The sequence below is a fragment of the Lagenorhynchus albirostris genome, chromosome 11 (assembly GCF_949774975.1).
Source record: "Lagenorhynchus albirostris chromosome 11, mLagAlb1.1, whole genome shotgun sequence".
Lineage (NCBI taxonomy): Eukaryota > Metazoa > Chordata > Mammalia > Artiodactyla > Delphinidae > Lagenorhynchus > Lagenorhynchus albirostris.
In genome coordinates, this window is record NC_083105.1 from 34,375,850 (window position 1) to 34,397,411 (window position 21,562).

Consider the following 21,562-nt stretch of genomic DNA (forward strand, 5'->3'; position numbering starts at 1 on the left):
ACCCTATATGAGCCATAAGGGAAGGGTTATTAGCTTGTTCTATGGTTTTCCTCTAGTTGCAGGGAGGTGTGAGGATTTAATCCTCAGGTCAAGAAATTGTTAGAATTTAATCTCTACTGAATTCAAGATCAGTGAGAATTCAGCTGTACCAGATCAAGCCCTTTTACATCATTGTTGAGATTGTTTATTGAGCTATAAGTAACCAATATAGATAAAATGCAACTGAACCAGAGAATGGAAGCTAGTTATATATCCCCAATTGGACTCGGTTACTAGCTGGTCATATACCGGAGACGACTACATGACTAATTAATTATAAAAGCTGCTGGGATCACCAGAGCTGATGGCTTCCTTTAACTGAGATTATCTACACACTCATAGCCTCGACTTGACTCTGATGCCCACACATTTCCTAAGTGCAGAATGACTAGGACACCAGGTCCTATGCCTAGGTGTCACAATGTCCTCACTATACTAAGCATGCTTTGTAGTCTCCTCTCCTTTGTCCTTCCTTAAAGCTAAGTAAATTTAGTGTTGTGTGAAGCCTACCATGTTTCATGAATTTAAGTGTTGATTTGAATTCAAAACACACAGCCTCTAACAGAAAAAAAAAAGCAAAGCAGTTACAGATTACATTTCCTTTCTTGTATAACTTTTGTTCCTAACATTTAGTTATTTAATTTTTTACATTTAGTTTTCTATGTACTATCATTAGTGTCCAAATTCTTTGTTAGATGGGTATATCTACTATATATTCATGAATTAGCCTTGTACACACATATCAATAGGTCACCCCAACACTCTCTTCCTGAGGAGTATATCTCCTATCAAATATGTTTGAGCACATCAGACAATAAAAACAATTTTTCTTTTCCTCAGAGAGATTGCTCATGATGTTTTCAGTCACCATAGAGTATTTATTCTCAAAACCTGTGTGAGCTGTCATCCTGGGATCTCTCTTCACCATCATTGTAAAGATTCCTTTGTCTGTTTCTTTTGCTAGACCTCATATATTGTTTTTCATGATTTAACTCTTCATTTTTGTGGAGTGGTTCCTCCAGTAGCTTCCTGAGCAAGGTTGCAACGGAGATAAATTAAGATGATATGTTTTTATATTTTTAAATTTTATTAGTAGTTTGCCTGTTTATAGAAGGCTAGGTTGAAAATAACTTTTCCTAAGAATGTTGAATATACTGTTCCATCATCTTCTAGGTTCTAAGATTAATGTTAGGAAGTCCAGTGCCTTTTAGATAACTGATCCATTACATGTGATCTGTTTGTCTTTCTGGAGGACTTCTAACCTCTTTCCTTTGTCCCTGGTTTTATGACATTTTCTAAGATGTGCTACAAAGGCTTTATATTCATTCATTTTCCTAACATGGGCCCCTTTGATCTGGAAACTGGAAATTCCCTTAGTTTCGGGAATTTTTAAGAATGATTTCTCTGACAATTTCCTTCAATATATTTGTTGTTGTGTTCTCTCTTTCTGGAACTTCTATTAGTTATCAAGGTTGGACCTCCTGGACTGAGCCTCTTTTCTTTATGTTCTCTCTCATGTTTCTTATCACTTTGTATTTTGCTCCAGTTTCTGGGAAATTTCTTTAACACTATCTTCTAACTTTATCTTCTGCCAATTTTTCATTTCTGATATCATTTTTTATTTACAATGAGATAGTTTTAGTTCTCTGAGCTCTCTCTTTCTTATTATAGCATCTTATTCTTGTTTCATGGTTGCAATTTTTTCTTATGTCTATGAAAATATTCATGGTATTTTTGAAGATTTTTTTCACCTGAAGTTGCCTATCTATGTTTGTTACTTTTTCTCTATGTTTCTTAAAAGTTTCTTTCAGATGTTTAAGAATCGTCATTTGTGTGCTTATATTTAGAGAGGGAATCTGTAAAATTGATAAGAAACTGTACAAGTGAGTGACGCCTATCATCTTAGGGTGACCTACCTGAGTCCTATATTGGAAACACTTGATGTCAATATTTAGATGTTTCCTCTTGGACTGTTAAGAATCTCCAGAAAGACTCCTATAATCTCTTTCCTTAAAGTCAAAGGCATGGTGCTATGTAGTAAATGTCTGTGTTTCCCTAAAATTCCCATACTGAAATCTTAACTCCCAATGTGATGGTGTTTGAAGAGGGGGTCTTTGGGAGGTAATTAGGGTTAATTAGGTCATGAGAGTGGAGACCTAATGATGGAATTAGTGGCTCTATAAGATGAAGAAGAGAGATATCTCTCTCTCTCTCCACATGTGCTAAGGTAAGGTCACATGTGTACATAACAAGAAATAAGCCAGAAAGAAAGCTCACCCCAGGAACTGAATCAGTTGAGGTCTTGATCTTAAACTTCCCAGACTCCAGAGCTGTGAGATGTAAACTTCTGTTTTTTAAGCCACCCAGTCTATGGTATTTTGTTATGGCCACTTGAGCAGGCTAAAAAACATGATTATCAGCCTTCTGGTAGCTAAGCAGGGGAAGGGCTTGTGGCCTTGGCATTTAACATGAATACCTACACTTACTCTTCTTTGTTTTAGCAAGGTACCAAGGTTTTTCCTGAATCCAGAGACTCTGTTTTATCCTATATAAAGAATTAAGTTCAAGAATTTTTCAAGAGTATCCTGGACCTATTTATTTTATTACCCTTTTCACCCCACTTCCCGAAGGCCTAATACCATCAATTCCTGAAACTTTTGGTTTGAGATAGTTCTCATATTTCATTGTTCGTTTAAGCTTTTGTTTTCTATTTACTCATATATTTATTTTCTAGTCTAAAAAAACTATAATGCCGTTGCCCCTTCCTTATATTCTCATGTTTGTTAGTATGTGTCTTTAAAATATCTCCCCTGAAGTTTTAGTGAGGGTTTTCAGATCCATCATCTTTACCTGGAAGACCTTAGATTATCACTTAATTTTCAAAACATCACGAGAAGTAAAGATTAGTGTTCGCAATTACAGGTGAGAAAAAACAAACACAAGGAGCATACTGCTAATGAGTATTTATGCAAGATTCAAACTGAAGTCTTCTCAGTCCAAATCCATTGTTACTTCATTACCTCACGTAGCCTTCTTTAGATAGAAAACTAATGTCCTTGATGATGAACTTTCTAAGATATTGTAATAATTCTCCAACACCCTGATAGGATTATCAGCCATCCCAGAAATATAGGAGATGTCCTGGGTAGCAAGTGAATAGGCAGCTGAAAGGTGGACAGAAAGGTTACTTTCAGGGAGCAAGGGACAACACAGATAAATAAAGGGTGCTATAGGCTTCTCCCAGAGCCAATCTCTTTCCCCATTTTCTCTGTGAAGCTTTGGCTCGGGAATCCAGATGTCATCCTCCTTCCTCCTTGTGGCTGTAACAGAGAAGCAGCAGGTAGACAGCTGGGTGTCATGAGTGTCTTGCTTTCATTTCTGAAGAGAAAGTTTTGTTGGATATAGACTTTCATGGTGGAACTTATTTTCTTTTAGCACTTTGAAGATATCTTTACATTGTGTAATGGTCAGCTTGAGCTGCCATAACAAGATACCAAGGACTGAGTGCTTAAACAACAGAAATATATTTTCTCACAGTTCTGGAGTTTGGAAGCCCGAGATGAAGGTGCTGGCAAGTTTAGTTTTTCAGAGGCCTCTCACCTTGGCTTGCAGATGGCCACCTTCTTACTGTGTCCATACATGACCTTTCCTCTGTGAATATGTATGTGTCTTTTCCTCTTCTAATAAAAATATCAGTTCTACTGGATTAGGGCCCCACTAATCTGACCTCATTTAAACTTAATTAACTCCTTAAAAGTCCTAGCTCCAAAAATAGTCAGATTGAGGTTTAAGGCTTCAACCTATGACTTTGGGGAGCAGCATGATATATAACAATTGTCTTCTGACTTTCATAATTTCTATTATAACTTCTATTAAGAAGCCAGCTTCATTATTATTGCTCCTTTGAAGATAATAAACTTTTTTCTCTGGCTCTTTAAAGAATTTTTCTCTTTGTCTTTGGTTTTTTAGTGCTTTTACTATGATGTGCTACAGTGTGGTTTTCCTTGTATATATTTCCTTTGTAGTTCATGGAATTTCTTGAATCCATAATTTGAGGTTTTACCTCACCTTAGTAAATTCTCAACTATTAACTCTTCAGACATTATTTCTGCACCATTCCCTCTTACCTTTCCTTCTTGAACTGTAATTACACGTGTGTTAGACATTTCTTCTGTATCTCACATCTTCTGTTTTTTGTATTTTTCATTCTCTTTCATTTCATGCTTCAGTTTGAATATTTCTTTCATAGCTATTGTCCTGTCTAGTAATTCTCTCTTCAGTTTTGATTAATCTGTGGTTACACCCATACACTGAGCTCTTTATTTCAGTTTTTGTGCTTTTAAGTTATAGACTTTCCATTCAGATATTTTTATAGGTTTAATATGTATACTGAAATTCTCAATCTCTTCTTCTATATCCCTAAAGTTATTATGTATGTTTATTTTAAAGTCTTTATTATCTGAAATCTTGGCTCAATTTCTGTTGTCTATTGTTTCTCATGGTGTTCAGTGATGTCTCATCTCCTTCTATGCCTTTTTTTCTATTGTGTGCCAAAAATTATATAGGAAAAAATGTAGAGATAATTTGAAGCTTGAGATGATGTTATCTATTTTGGGACATAGTTTATGTTTGTTTCTGGCAAGAGGTTAGTAGAAAGTCTATTTCCAGTTCATGTAGACTGGTGACATTATCAAAAGCTTTGCTCAGCTTCTCAGCTCTTGGGATGTCCTTCTTGGCTTATAATTCTTTACTTACTTGTTAGTTCTCCAATGACGTCAATTAGCTTTTTTAAAACTACATTTTCCAGCTTTTAAAGTTGTTCTCGGAAAGAAAGTTGGTTTTAATTAAACAGTCCTCTATTTCCAGAAGTGGAAACCCTCTTTTATTTTTAATAAAAAATAAACTAATAATATCTCACAGCCTACATATCATGGTTATTTCAAAGAATTCTAAAAGTTCTGAAATCCCTTTTCATTTTTATCCATATACCCATCATATATATATGAAACATATACAGTCTATATGTCAATTATATATATTATATATTTGTATATGATGTATGTAAATAATATATACACAAGACATATATGTAAATACAAATATATACTTTGGAATAGAATATATACATATTATTATGACTGAATTTGGGTGGAAATTAGAAAATACAAACTATTTACTACTGATGTGGATAAGGAAGAGTTTAATCAGCTTCTCTCTGGCCCTGGATTGCCATTCCCCAAATCTCACTTATCCATAGACAAATACTTTTTTAAAAACTGCAGTTTGTTTTATGCTTCACTAGACTGAATTCCCTAATCAGAATTTTTTTTTTCTGTATAAAGTTGAAATGATTCCAAACTTTTATACTACTAAATGGTATGATAGTGCCTAAAATGTATTTAGGGAGTTTTGATTATAAGCATGTCTCTTCTTAAAAGAATACCTTCAGGTAGTCTTTGGTTACCTGCATTAACCTTATGGCATTTATTTTACCAGCTCTTAATAGCTAATTGTGTTGGCACTATTAGCAAATACTGTATATAGCTATGGAAATATAAGACCTACTATAAAACCATACACAGAATGTGACTCTGTGCTCTAAGCTGGCATTAAAAGAAAGAAAGTGTGAGAAGTACATGCTTGTAATCATACAGTAAAAAATACCACAAAAGAATATGGTTTGATTAGAAATGTTCTGAAGTAAAAATTATAGAAATTGAAGTCTTTTTTTTTTTTTTTTTTGTGGTACGCGGGCCTCTCACTGTTGTGACCTCTGCCGTTGCGGAGCACAGGCTCTGGACGCACAGGCTCAGCAGCCATGGCTCACGGGCCCAGCCGCTCCGCGGCATGTGGGATCTTCCCGGACCGGAGCACGAACCCGTGTCCCCTACATTGGCAGGCGGACTCTCAGCCACTGCGCCACCAGGGAAGCCCAGAAATTGAAGTCTTTTAATGACTTCAATACTCAAAAATTTAATACAAAAATATTTGAACATCTATGATATATGGTATGTGTGAATCTTCAGTTTTATAAGAAGAGAAATAGAAGCATGTTAGTGATGACAGCACCAAACTGGGAATTATGAAAATCTGACTTTAAAGTGAAGTAAAATTGTCCCAGGGATTAGAGGAGCTAAGACTGAACCTACCTCTCTGTGAAGGTTGATGGGCCAGATCCAATTTTTTTCTTGGCTTGTCTAGCTTCCTTCCTTGGCCAAAACCAGAAGTCCAAATTTGGCATTGGGCTTTAGGAGTAGGAAATTTAAGTTTCAGCAGAATAGGGCAGGGAAGTCATTTAATTTATGTATAAATAAAAAGAGGAATAAATAAAACAAAAATATAGTGTTTACTTTTGGGCTGGGTGGAGAGGTTCTCATCTATCTGAAAATTAAAATAGTTGATTGAAAATATGGTAACTCCTAGAGTTTAAAAGATTTGGTACTTAATAATGTTAGGTAATCATAAGAAAATTAGAATAGATAGCATCTAAATACAGGTCACAAAACAGATATTTATCACCATGTTGGCACTAAACTGTTTCTTAATTTATATTAATGCAAGTATAAGAAAGAAATAAAAAAACAAAAATATTAGTTTCCCAGAGTTTTGCCTAATATAATAGTCTTTTTATTTTTTCTTAAATATTTTGATTATAAGTTTGTATATATTTCAGGGTTACCCAAGAACCTTTGCTCTTCAATGTCTATATTTTGTTTTATTTTTGTTAGCTTTGTTTTGATAAAGAAATTATCCCCATTTCCCTTCAGCCACTTACTCTCTGTATGACCTTGGGCAAGTCACTTATCAAACTCCCAAAACCAGTTTTCGCTGTAAAATATTGACAGTTATAATACATTCTTAAGAGTTTCTGAGAAGACTGAACCAGAAAATTTAAATAAAACTCTTAGCACAGTACCTAGCAAGAAATACAATAAATACTACTAATTGCAAACAAGACAAACAACAACAACAAAAACCCACCACCTATACTGTAAAAATGACTGTTGCCAAAGATTACTAGTTTTGAGCACTTACTATGTATTTATACTGTGTGCTTCAAGCATTTCACAAGTAGGATCTCATGTAATCCCCAACAAGTAGGTCCTATTAATATCCAATTGTACAGGTGAAAAAATGCTAAACACGGAAGTTAAATAATGTCCCTAAGGTCACACAGCCAATAAAAGGTGGAATCAAGATTCAAACTGTGTTTGACTAACTCTAGAATCTACACTTAACATCCATTAAGCTATGCTTCTTCTTATATCAGTGATAGCCATAGAAGAGTGACGTAAGGGCTCCAAATTGAACATTTGAAACAAAAAAAGGAAACTTGGTGGAAAATATTTAAGGTAATAATTTAAAAATGTTTTACATTCTAAGGCGAGATCAGATATTGAAACTTAAGTGGAAATCATTGCTGATACAGAATAAACCAAGACAAGTACTGGACATTAAATAAATATAAATAAATAAGCAAATAAATCAAGTAAACCAGTGTTGAATCTGTAAAGTGCTCAGACTCTTAAATTGCATATCATAGGAAAAACAAACTGATATCTGACACATGGCACATGTATGAGGTTACCCTGAGAACAGGTGTGGTCAAAGATTCTTCAGCCTTAGGTCTGAGTTAAGGGTCTAAAGGGTCTTAAGGGTTAAGGGCAGCTAGATAAAAATTGCCAGCAAGTCATGAATATAGCAAAATATAAAGATATTTTGTAAAACATGGTCTGTTAAAAGGGTATAATTTACCTATGTCATTTAATATAATTTGACATTTCATATTAAATATTCCCCATATTTAAGCATATTTTGAAATTTCATATTAAATATTCCCCATATTTAAGCATATTTTAAATCCCAGACCAATAGAGTATATCTACCATCCTCTCTGTCCTGCTAGTGACATCCAGATAAAGATAAAAAAAAAAAAACACATAGCATTTTAGCACAATTTATAAGAGGAATCATGAAAATCCCACATAGGCAACATTGCAATGTGAAGTATTTTTAAATTTAGTTTTTTTTAAATCAAAGTTATTATAAAATATATGTGCAGTATAGAAAAAATATTCAAATAATACTATCATCTAATTCCAACAAAACCACAAAAATTATCACAGTGCCGGCATACAAATATGTTGAGATACTGTTCCACATAGAGTCATTCAATCTAAACCTACAGTAAAATTTAATTCTGATCTCCCTCACTTTTGGGGGTAAGATACCCAATTATTAATTTTATTTGAATTTTTTAAGGGAAAGCAAAGTTTTTCCAATGTTTTAAAATTAGACTGTGGTGATTTTAATTAGATTAAAATTATATTAGATTTAGGTTGTATAACTGTAAATATACTGAAATTTATCAAATCATACTCAGAACAGGTGCATTTTATACTATATAAATTGTATCTCAAAACACCTGGTTTAACAATGCGCCCTCCACTGGGAAGCTGTGGTTAGTCAGGTTGCTAACTTGGAAGCTGACTGTCCTCTGTGGCCAGTCAGAAAATAAAGAGTATGAGTCTAGGAGGTGGATGAGGCCAGAGCAGCAGTTAAAGATAACATGAGGTTCAACGTGGCCAACAATAATCAAATAATCTTTGATTTACTCTTTTCCCCTTAAAAAAGGGGGCAGAAATAAACATATTAATTAGGGAAAATAATGTTCTTCTACAAACAATCATTTTTGTCAAGCCCATTCCTTCAAAAAAAAAAACCAAAAAAGCCTTAAAATAACTATTAGTCACTAGAATATACGGTACATACATAAAGACCATTCAGTGAAATTAATGACATGCCAAATGTACTTGAGGTTTAAAAATAAAAAACTAAACACATTTCATATGGAGGAAAGAAAACAAAAATGCACATTGTATCATAAAGCATATACAGAAATGTTCCACTTTATTTCTATCACTATTTGAACTTATCCTGGCATATTTTACTTTAGTTACAAATCAATAGATATACTGTATACATATATACTATTCTTGATGGTAACATATCTTCATCTTTCATAGGATAAGAGAAAATGTAACAAACAGGTTGGGATAGATTTCTTCTTCCTGATTCTAAAGTACATGCTAATTTAAAGGGCAAAAATGCCCCAATTATCTTTCTTCCTAGGCATATCCTTTCTAAAGTAACAGTACTATACTACTTAAGAGGTAATATCTGTGGAGTTGTTATTGATTTTAGCAGAATTTCTACTCTTCCTTGCAAAAACAGTGAAATGGTGAAGTTAAGACTGTTACAAAGAAATGAGCCCTGATTAAAACTGAAGCCTTATTTTACACTGAAAGTATTTTTTAATTCTATTAAAATACTATCCATAAACATTTTTTGCAATAATTTTGATTTTTTACACCTTCATTGGTCATCACATTTTTAATGTTTTACTACGGAGAATTTTAAATATTAAAAAAAATTGGATGGTAAAACAAACCTCCTTATACCATCATCTATTGATCTAACAATCTCAATAATTTGCCAGACTTGCTTTTCCTATCTTTCTATGCATATTTTTATTACTATATACTTAAAGAAAATTCTAGACCCAATGTCTTCCACCCCTACATACTTAGTAGGTATCTCTAAATAAATATAAAATTGGTAGCTATCAAATTTTTCTTTAATTGAAACCTTACTGAATAGAAATTTAAATTAAAATGTATCTATTTCAGTCATGCTATAATGATGCATAACTTTTAAGATTTATTTAAAATGTACAGAAGACAAAGTATTAAACTTTCTGGGGCTTCCCTGGTGGCGCGGTGGTTGAGAGTCCGCCTGCCGATGCAGGGGACACAGGTTCATACCCCGGTCCGGGAAGATCCCACATGCCGCGGAGCCGCTGGGCCCGTGAGCCATGGCCGCTGAGCCTGCGCGTCCGGAGCCTGTGCCCCGCAACGGGAGAGGCCACAACAGTGAGAGGCCCGCGTACCGCAAAAAAAAAAAAGAAAAAAAACTTCTGAATAGTTCACTTCCATTCAGAATATTTGACTCCATTTTTCCTATTAGAAATTACAATCCAAAACTATAGGCATAATTATGACCATTTTAATATTAAAGATAAAGCAATAGCAAACTTGTTTTATTTACTTGTCATATTTGCTGCTCTATTACATTTAAATATTCCTGATTAATAATGAGTCCATAATTGTTCTGAATGCTGAAATAAGGAATACAATCTGCCACTTAGATATGCAGATCCTTTACCCAAGAAGTGAGTTGGACAAGCTTCAAATATAGTAAAATATTTAAAATTCCAGAGTTAAATTCATAATGTTTAATGCAATTTGTATATATTGGCAGTAAATATATTAGAATGTCATTTCAACATGTACTCACTTCCATTGATATAGGGTGACATTATTTGTCAGTGTAAAATTTACATATAATTAGCAATACTGGTGATACAGCATTATAAGACTTTCACATAAAAATACAAAGAATTTAAATTTATATAAGCATTTATACAAATACTAAACTACTATGCTAATGAATCAAGACACCAAATTAGTATTTTAGCTCCAAGAGCCATATTTTGACTTTTACTTAATTATATTTTATACATAATTTTTATATATGTATTTTAGGGCTAATGAGGACTTTTAAAATTTGCTTTAAATACAATTTTCCATCTTTTTTACTTTTCTATATATCTGTGATTAAATCATACCTTCAAAGTAGCCATCTCTTTGTGGCTGTGCTTTCTTTGGTGATTTTGTATCAGATACTTTATTTTCATTGTTTTTGAATAATGCTAGGCGCACAGTGGGATCTAGACAAAATGAGAAAAATAAGACAAAAGCTCAGCTCTGGTTTTTTCCTTCTCTGAAATCGCTATACATTTTTTTATAATAATATTAAAAATAATAGCCATTCTATAAAATTCTGTGAAATTGATTATGATGTTATTTTAAAAAGCTTTATAATATGAAAAAGTAACCAACATTTATATATTCTTGGTTATCTGATTAGGCATAGCCAATACTTTATACACAGGGCAGAAATACTAATAATTAGAAAAAATTTACATTTAAATTTTCCAGTTATGGCATCATCTTTTTACTTACAGAGTTGTTTTACTGTTTATTATTTTAGCTCCTTTGTTAAATTCCTGATATTTCTGCTGGAATAAGGTAAATCTTTCATAAATACATGTAGATAAAGTCTATTGTTACAGGAAAAACCATATACCCTACTTTTTTAATTTTCTAAACTCTAAGGAGCTAAGATATAGGAGATGGAAGCAAGACAAGTAATGAGATAAGAAACAGATAAAATATAATTCTCAACAGTTTTAAAGATAAATGAATGATTTTTTGTTTGCCTTGCTGTATGATATTTTACATAATGAAGATGTATAAATTCTAATTATTTTTTATAGCCAAGAGAATTCTGAATTTATTAATTTTACAAAATAAATAGAATAATTGTAAATGTAGGGCCCTATTATTTTTTATTGATAATAAATGGTTCTATGGAATATGAAATTAGGGAGTTAGTGTAGTTGAATTAAGACAAAAGGTTTTTGCTTGTTGAAGAACTGTAAGAAAAGAAAATAGTGAAATAAGTAACAGGGAGTAGAATAAGGAGTGGAAAGTTCTGCATTTAAAGTAGGTTAATATATCTACTGACATTGTATGACATTGTATGTCAATGATACCTCAATAAAAAAATTAATGAAGTAGGTTAACATAAAACCACAATTCAGGGCAGCATACATTTTATTAATATCTTACATCATTTTGCAAAAAGAGACTTTAAGAATCTTCGATTACTATCTAGTGCAATAGAAGTGAATACGCTAAATGAAAAAATAAGATTTAAAATAAACCCAAGTTACATATTTTAATTAAATGCTGAAGTAGCACGTTTTTTAGAACGTGAATTGCAGAAGAGTATCTGCAGAGTTATTTCTCAAGCATGAGCATACAGAAGATTTCCATTAGTCTTCCAGTAATAATTTACCCTTGCTAAGCATGATTTATTTACATGTTTCAGAGAGATTATATATTTCAGATTAGGAAAGATATTGGTCAATATTTGGATACATCTCATAATTATAAGTGACCTAAGGTATTATAAGAGTTGGGTGCTTCTATATGAATTCAATATGAATTATCAATAAGAATAATTAAAAAAAATCTCTGTCTATATATTTAATTGAATAAGTATTATATATCACTTAAGTCATTTACAAAAAAAAAAACAAAAAACGACATGTGAACAAGAGCATTAGTCAGTCAGGGAAAGCAGATTATCATGGGTTTACATACTCTATGATACCTTATTATATATAACCTGCTGATCTTTCTACACATTTTCCTGACCTTCTTGCCTTTTTATTTGAGCTATGTATTTCCTGAGCAAAAATATTACAATTCGACAGACCTGGGTTAGGTCCAAACTCCAACTTTTACTAGTTGTATGATTCTGGACAAATTGGTCTCACCCTCTGCCTCCGTTTTTGTCCAATAATGCTGACTTTGAAATATTACTGTGAGAATTAATGAGATAATGTGTGTAAAGCAGCAAGACATAAGTGTAGGTGCTCAATAAAGGGCAGCTAGTAAGCATATAATTAAAACATAAACAACAATAATATTTCCAACTTATTATATTCTTGGAAAAGATCTTAAATCATTGCTATTTGAATAAGGTGGGACATATAGGAAATAGATGGATCCATAACTGACTTCATTTTATTCAGTATAGCACATGAAATAAAAGCAATGGATCTTTTATAAGTTCTTTGGCACTCCTTTGGGCAAATAACAATCTCTCTATGACTTGATTTCTTAATATGTAAAACATGGATAATGACAGCACTTTCCTCACACTATTATCATGATTAAATAATTTAACATGTATAAAATATTTAGAAGAGTTGTCTAGCTCAATTTACTCAATAAAATCATTTTATTCATCAAGAGCACATAAAGTGTGCTACATTTTCAATCTTTGTATTTCAAAACATTCTGATTGCATCACCTTAAACTGATTAAAAACAAATTAATTCAAACTGCTAAGGAATAATAATAAGGAATAATGATAAGAAGCAAAAAATATAGTAATTCTAGATGGGAAAAAAATCACTTGATTCTGATAGTACCCAAAAAGACCACCATGAATGATACTACTGTAACACTCAAAAAATACACAATCAAGTAAGAAAGCCAGGATATAAGGCTATTGTAAAGAGCATTACAAAGTCATTTAAATCTACTCCTCAGCAATCATCAATGGCAGGTCAATGTTGTTGTTTTTTAAATTTTTTATCTCCCAGTATGACTTGCTCAGTATCTGGAAAATAGGTTTTAAATACACCTTCATCGTATAGTTAAAGAAACCCATAAGTAAGCTGACTTTCCATTATGTATGTGGCTCTGTACTCAACACTTTCTATCCATTACCTCATTTAAGTAACAATTTTATTTAGGCATTATAATATCCTTAAAATTATTCCATCCCCTGTGCAATCTGTTTACAGTTTCTATAAACCTAATCTTAGTTCACTGGTTTATCTTATTCTCATTAACGACATACGTGAAAATCTGGTTCTTATCCATTTTCTGTATGTGCCATGTAGAGCAGTGCTGTAAAATAAGTTTTATGCTAAGATTGAATGACTTCATTTTTATAAGGAGTATTATTTACTAATTTAAATTTGCCTTCTCAAATATAAACATATATTTAAATGACTATAAAATACACACAGTCATACACAGGGTCAAATGTCTTTAGTGACTTTTAGCTAACCTACTGTTGATTTGGTTAACAGTTATTTACTGAACATCTACCATGGTATTAGGTTCAGGGAATTTGGTGGGGAACAAGTGGAGACTGGGTCCTCCAGGATCTTAGTATTCAAATAAGTTTTATTATTGTTTTGTTCAGAGCACAACAAAGTAACATTTGATCAAAATTCTTTTAAGTTCCTTTTGGGAATCACTAAGGTAAACAAAATAAACCAGCAATAAACTTCATTTTGTCACAGTTTTGTCTAAGCTGTTCCCTTTTGATCCTTCCTTAACATTTCTTAATTACCTTATCATTTTGCAACCCGATCTCTTTGCTATAGCCCATGAACTGTTTAATTCACATTAAGGAGTTAGCTTTAATTATTTTCTACCTGGCTTAATTCTTGGCTATAACTAAATGTTGCTAACACAGTCTCAAGTTTTTTTCTTCAGTGAAATAAAATCAGCAAATATTTATTGAATGCTTAACATGTACTTGAAACTGTGCTAGGTGTTACTAACAGCTGCAAGATGATTCTAATCCCTAGTGGTGGCTCTACATTTATAACAAAATTAACCTTGTCTGCCTCATCCTGATCTTTCTTTCTTCTAACTATGAAATTTGAAATTTGGCATGCATAAATATTATAAATGTTGGAAAGCCACGTTATGTCTTCATCCTTATATTCTTAGCCCTTAAACATCTTACCATCTGCTCTCCACCAAAATCCCTGTACTCAAAACCTGTCCCCTCTCAGGAGTGCTCCACATCAAAACCACTCACTCACTCTCTTTCTCCATCTGGCTCATCTCAGTCTTGCTACCAATTATGCTCGCTATCTTTAGGATATTGACCCTCGGGTTTTCAACAACCCAGCAACTCTCACCTTACACATGATGTTCTTCACTGCAGTACTAAACTCTGAACTTCCCTGCTAAATTCCAACCCAGATCACCAGATTCTGAAATTACTTCTGTGCATGATGCAACAGTAAAAACAAAAAGACAAACAAAAACCCACAAACACAAGACCAGTCATTACTTGCTCACACTTATGTCCATCATGAGGGAAGTAGCAATGACTTACTAGGAATAACAACAATTAGAAGCCAAAACCAAACTAAGTAAATCATGGTAACTCCTCACAATTTTAGATTCCATCCTGTGGCTTCTAATTAATTCCTCCTCCCCCTCCCTCTCCCCCTCCTCTCTCTTCTGTTTAAAGCAGATGACCTCATTTATCCTAATGGAAGTCATCAATACTGAGTGTCCTCTGATGGCTGCCCACACTGTTGCTTTCTCAGCCCCTTGCTTCTTCATTAATCAGCAACCTCAGTGGTATTCTTCCTCTATCTGCAACTTTCTTCAAATAACTAACCCCCTACCTTCTGCCCTATTTTCACTCTCATCTTAAATCAAATGTTGTTGACTTATATCCCTTGGCTAAATAACTATATGTACAAGACAGAAACAGGAAATATTATTAAGAGCTCGCTACTGAGCAAGTTGCTCTAAGGTTTTTCATGGCATGAAATTTTAATTAAAGCTTCCACACTTCGTGCATTTATGCCCCACCTCCACGAGGATTAGTGCTTTGTTAGGTTTTAGGGATTCCATTTAATTTTCTATTCTCTGACTGCCCCACTTGACATCCTCCCTACCCACGCAGAGCTGGTTAGTCTCCAACAGTTTTACGAAAAATGTTGCCCTCTGGTGGCTTGAAATTTTCAACTTGGCAAGTTGTGCATGTAAGATATATACACATATATGTATATTTGAAAATTACTTGTAAATTTTTAAAGTATTTAACAGAATTTAAGTACCTAAAAATCATTTAAATTTATTAGTGAGTAATAAAAGTTTAAAATTATGGCCATTATTTTAGGCAGATTCAAATAAGTTAACAGCATAACACAAATTGATTGCATTAATACTAGAAAATTCTTTATTCTGTAAGAAGAAAGACGGAGTTACCGAGTCTTAAATGATTTGCTCACATATACGAACTGACATAAATTCTACATCATCAACCTACTAAAGATTAAAGTATCATAATTGTAGAGGATCCCACTGATTTTCTTTTTCATCTTTAATCTTACCTTGACTATTTCTATTCTGTGTATATGTTGTGAAGGGGGAGCAGAGAAAACGAGTGAGGAGGATTTAAAGGTCATCATTAAATTTTACACTTCAGAATTCAAATTTTAAAAAAATTGCTTTTATTTCATCAATCTAATACTATTTTGATAAAACAGAAGCAAAACAAAAGCTTAATGTAAAGACACAAAACCTCACACAGTAATAAGAATGCAATTTGGTTTACAATCATGTAATTAAAGTAAATAACCCCATAAAAATTATAGAGTTGCCATTTTGGATTTTTACCTAACAGGTCATGCTTTTTTTTTTTAATTTTTTTAACATCTTTATTGGAGTATAATTGCTTTACAATGGTGTGTTAGTTTCTGCTTTATAACAAAGTGAATCAGTTATACATATACATATGTTCCCATATTTCTTCCCTCTTGGGAGGGAGGGAGATGCAAGAGGGAAGAGATAACAGGTCATGCTTAATGACCACTGTCAAAATGTTAAATTTAAGATGTGGTTGTTAACTTGGATGTCCTTTTTCATTTGTTACCCTACCATGCCCCCTTGTGACAGATAAAAAGAGGTTTAATTTTTGCTTCATAATAATTATGTCTAATTTTTGGCCATTAAAGCAATGACTTTTATGTATGAGCATATATTCCTTATTAAACTTTTTCTAAAAAATATTATTTACTATGCTGATCAATTAAAAATGTACTCAACCTAAAAAAAACCCTTCAGTTACATGAATTAGCAAGAAACACCTATATATTTCCAGAGACAGATTCCAACAAGATAAAAGTTTCCTTACTTTCACTATCACAGACATTGCAAACGCTGTAAATATCTAAGAAATTAGATCTTGAACATAAATAAATAATAATTATTTGTTGAACGTTGGCTGAATCAGTTCTTAAGCCACTTCTGGTATTTGAACTTGCCCCAGGAGTTTCAGTAACTTTTATTTTTCTCAAAACATTGATTTAAACATTGTTTTTGATACTGTTGAAAATAAGTAGAAATATATATCAAAGCAATATAACATTATCAAACTACCCCGATTTACTGAATTCCACTTCCCTGGAACTGAGAGTCTCATCTTCATTAAGGGTTTGGGGTTGTATTTCCCTGGGAAACCACCACAGAGCCCTGATGAATTTAGTAGGAGTTTACAAGAGTACAGGAGGCATAAAGCAAGTTGACAAACAGAGCACATATTTACATTTTCTCTAAAAATGCTTAAAATTTCAATATTTTAAAGTTGACAAACGTTTAGTACACAACAAAAAACATTATAGTTATCTCAAAAAGATAAAAGGGAAAATTAAGATATCACTAATATAATGCCAAAAAAGGAAAGTTGAACATTTAGGAATATAAAACTGAGTCATCAGTAATTTATCAATGGCTATAGTAAGTGCTGTGCCAACAAATAGCAGTTATTACTTAGAAACCAACAGTATCTTGGTTATTTTTATTTCTGTTTTTAAAAATTAAATATACATATTTCTTACAATTCTATGATTGAACTGATTAAAATAATAGAAAAATTAATAAAGATAAAAATTAATCTGAGTGCTTCTTTGTATGCTGATATAAGCTAGAACTATAGGATAAATATAGATTCCTTGCTCTTCTCAGGAGTAATGTTACTTTTATGGAAACATTTCACTGACATTAAGATCTTTATAAAAGAAACTGATGAGTGAGAGAAACTCAAAACAGATTTTAAAAAAAAAGTCATGTTAATTATATTGAACCTATGAGTCCATGAGTAAATATAAAGTTTTAAGTAAATGTAAAGTTATATGAAATATACAAATAATTTTAAATTGTTTTAATTATGGTTATAAATTCATAGCAACCAATTTCATGCTCTGACATCTATAAATTACTCCACATATTAAGTAATTTTAATAAAATGATTAGAGGTGTCCAAAGAAAGACAAATGATTTGAATAGCCTGGCAAATGGAATAGAAGAAAAGATGCCTTTGAACATTTCACAAGATCAGCATAATCACAAAAGATATACACTGTGCTCCTTTTCCAAAGTGTCAAGTTGTGAAGTCTTCATAGCTGATATTCATGGAACTGATGAATTTATAGAAATAATTTACTGAATAATCAAGCAATTTAAAAACACACAAAGGAATAATCACACGAAGCAGACGCTCTTTAGAATCAACATTTGCTGAGATTAACCAGCTTCGAAACCAATTACAGCATAATTCTCAGTGCACAATAGATAGAATAATCAATAGCCAAGTAGCTAAGGAACAGGGCAAAAGTGAAAATAGCATTTAAGAGTATAATAAATCATTAAATGTAATATCATAATTTTCTCTAAGTTTTCTTGTTCTTTTTTTATGGAATTATTACCTTGGACATTCTTATATCTGTGCATTTCATTTCTATTCTCATTAAATACAATTTGCTAAAAAATAGTTTAAAAGATTTTATCTTTAATGTCAGATACATAGTTTTGCAAAGATCATTGATTACCCACCTAATTTTTTCCTTAATTTCTTTGATTTCATTTTCTGTGCTCTCTTCAGCATTTGCTGAGCAGTAGAAATATCCTTAAAGCCCCTATTAAAAGATTACATTTAATAAAGCCAAAAAATCCCCAGACTATATTTATATATGCACATACATATAAACACACATATCTGAATTATATCATACAGAAACAAATTTGAATTCCCATTTAAGAATCTGTAATTTAACAGAGGTATGGTTTCTTAAAAACTAATAAAGGTATTCTTGAAATCTTGAAAAATATCTGCTTTGGATATTTAAAAATTTCTCAATTTCTTAATAGTTTAGTGTAAAACAGACCGACCACATACCATTCTTCTGAAATTTTTTCTTCTTTTTCAGATTTTAGCAAACTCTTTCTGCTGGTCTTTGATTCAGGTGTCCTGGATAAGGTTCTATTTTCTGAACTAGCAATAAGAAAAAACCACACTTAACTGAATCAACACAAGTATATCAGCACTTTTTAAAACTACAAGCTGTTTATGTTGTCTCAAACTCGGAAATAAAATACATTTAAGTTACAGAAAAACTTTATCTTGAAAAGTAATAAAAGTCTGCCATTAATTTAAAATGTTTACATTTCAATTACTTGAAGCATATTTCAATCCTTTCGTTGAAAGAAACACAGCATTGGAATTTTTATTCTAACCCTTATCTCTACCTATATAGCAATGTTTAAAAGTTCACTTGTTTACAACAGTTAACATTATTTCACTGACACTTAAGTTTTGTGTTTGCTTTAATAAACTTACATCACACATATTACTTACACTGAAAACTCCATAAAATCATTACATTTTTAACAAATTCATACCTCTTTTCATCATCTTACTACTTTTGTAAAGAGTATAATATTCTTGTCATTCATTAGAGGTTGATCCTCTAAAACAGCAATTTAGCTTACCTGCTATTAAACTGTGTGTGTTCCGATGAAAACAAATTTTCTTTCTCATTACACAGCCATGCTTGAGCTGGATGACTTGGTAAATTAAGTGAAGTATCATCAGATTTTAAGGTTCCAGAGAACTTATCAGAAAAAAATGTACATAAGTATAAAATAAATTGAAAAACATCTAGCATGTGTATTGTATTACTTTACATGCATATTACTGAGTAGCCTAAGAAAAACTCACATAAAAATTAAAAATTATAATCAAATGAAATTTATGGAATATACATACAAATGTCCTTTGTTGTAGTCATGAGAGATATGCTTTTGGTATAGTTTGCATATACAGAATGATTAATTGCAAAGATCATGAAAAAAATTCAGAAAACAAAAACTTCAAAGATTATCAAATAAATAACAGATATTGCAGTCCATTGACCTCTGACTGAGAATCTTCAGCTGTTGCCCTTTTAATGCATATTTTTGTATTTTTAAAGTGCTGTCAACTAGTGATTTTATGCAGCTGAAGCATATCTTTTTTTTTTTTTTTTTTTGCTACTGTGAAATAAAGTGTTGAAAGAAATCCAAAATAAAGAAAAAAATCAGGAGCAAATGAAAGAAAAGCTACATGAAAAATTACATCTGGGGATGAGGAGGAAGTCAGAGGCTTCTAAAAGTAATTGTGTTTTTCAAGTCAATAAATTGTATTATTAATCACTGCAGCAGAGCATAACCTTAAGAAATGAGCAAAGATCGAGCACTAAGAGGTTTCCATGACATGTTACCTTTGGCCAGTGCAGCTGGTTTGGAAGAAGCAGTGTTTGTGAAGGGAAGCGGGTGGAATCTAAAGCAAGCCATTCCTTCTCTAAGGCAGCCTGCACAAATAATAACATTAATGTACATAATTTAGTTTGCATAACTTTTACAAAGATTCTTTTAAATTGTCTTATATACTACACATGTTAAGAAAGTATTTCAGCATTTTTATTTAGAGGAAAATCTGCTACTTGCTCACTCTGTGAGATGTTATGTATCTGTTTAATGCAAACATTCTAAAAAATGGGATAAGATTTTTCATCCCCAAGTGGAATAAAGTAAAGCCTTGAGTACTCACATGCTCTAAAAAATGAGACGTGCAGATTGTTCAGTGTATTTAACTGTTTGAGAACTATGACTCTGAGCCAACTCTAGATGTAACTGAGGGAAGTAATCCTTTAGCTCTTTATTATGCAAAATATAATATTTTCCATCAAACCTCACCATCAAAAATTTATAGTATTTTAACATATTAGTATCAATTTTCTGTAAATACTATCTGTAAGATAGCTTTTACTTAACTTTAGTTCAACATTTCACGAATTTTCTGAATAGATGGAAAAAAGAATTTTGTGGCAATATACAGAACATGGTTCCTGATATTATATTCTCTAGTTCAAGAGTTTGAATGATAAAAATATAAATTTAAATTTTGAAATGATCTTAAGTCACTTCACTCTTCATCTTACAACATCTTTATTCCATTTATGTAATTTCCAAATTTATCGTTCTACAATGGAAATATATTAGCTATGCTCGTGTTGTATAATTTAGGGTATAATTATCTAAATTTTATTCACTTGGATTATTTAATATGGTTTAAATAATATTCTGTGGTTCTATAATTGTTTTTGAATCTTTAAGAAAAAAGGATGATCATAATACCAATGAACTTGTTTTTTAAAAGTTTCTAAAATGATCAAACATATTTGTTTTAAAAACTGGAATGACTATAAACTGAGAAGACCTAAATGCAACTTTCCACTTTTACAGCTTCAGTGCTTCTTGACTATCTCTTGAAAAACCATTGGAAAGGCAAGCCTAAGACATCTTGACTACAGGCCAACAGCGCAATGACAGACCATTACTTACAGCATTTAGTCTTAGGAAACCTAATCAGATTCACGTTATTTGAATATCTATGTAAAAAGGATACAGTTGTGCACCAGTACATTGTCCAGTTCCTTCTAGACAGAGATCATTAACATATATATCACAGTTATATACCAGTTATATCTGGTTTAAGAATATATAACTGGTTTAAGAAGAGCTATTTAATGCAAAATTGCAAACAGTATGGAGGGCTCAGATTTCTAAATTCTTTCTTTTGTATGACAAATAAAGGAAAATTCATATTTATGCCAGGAAAGATCAAGGCCCAAGGCATATCAGCTATCACTAAATTAGTATTCTTACACTGTAAAATTGCTAAA

The 21,562-nt window shown here is 32.0% G+C and overlaps 1 protein-coding gene across 1 annotated transcript in view; it reads right to left on the bottom strand.

Annotated features, from left to right (window-relative positions):
- Nucleotides 1-21,562, bottom strand: part of LRRIQ1 (leucine rich repeats and IQ motif containing 1) — a 180,574-nt gene that overhangs the window by 42,505 nt on the left and 116,507 nt on the right. The window contains exons 18-22 of the mRNA XM_060165462.1: nucleotides 20,099-20,188; nucleotides 19,329-19,450; nucleotides 18,736-18,831; nucleotides 18,393-18,475; nucleotides 10,727-10,828 (exon numbers count right to left, since the gene is read on the bottom strand). Coding sequence (XP_060021445.1) covers nucleotides 10,727-10,828; nucleotides 18,393-18,475; nucleotides 18,736-18,831; nucleotides 19,329-19,450; nucleotides 20,099-20,188 — 493 coding nt within the window. The remainder of the gene's footprint in view (nucleotides 1-10,726; nucleotides 10,829-18,392; nucleotides 18,476-18,735; nucleotides 18,832-19,328; nucleotides 19,451-20,098; nucleotides 20,189-21,562) is intronic.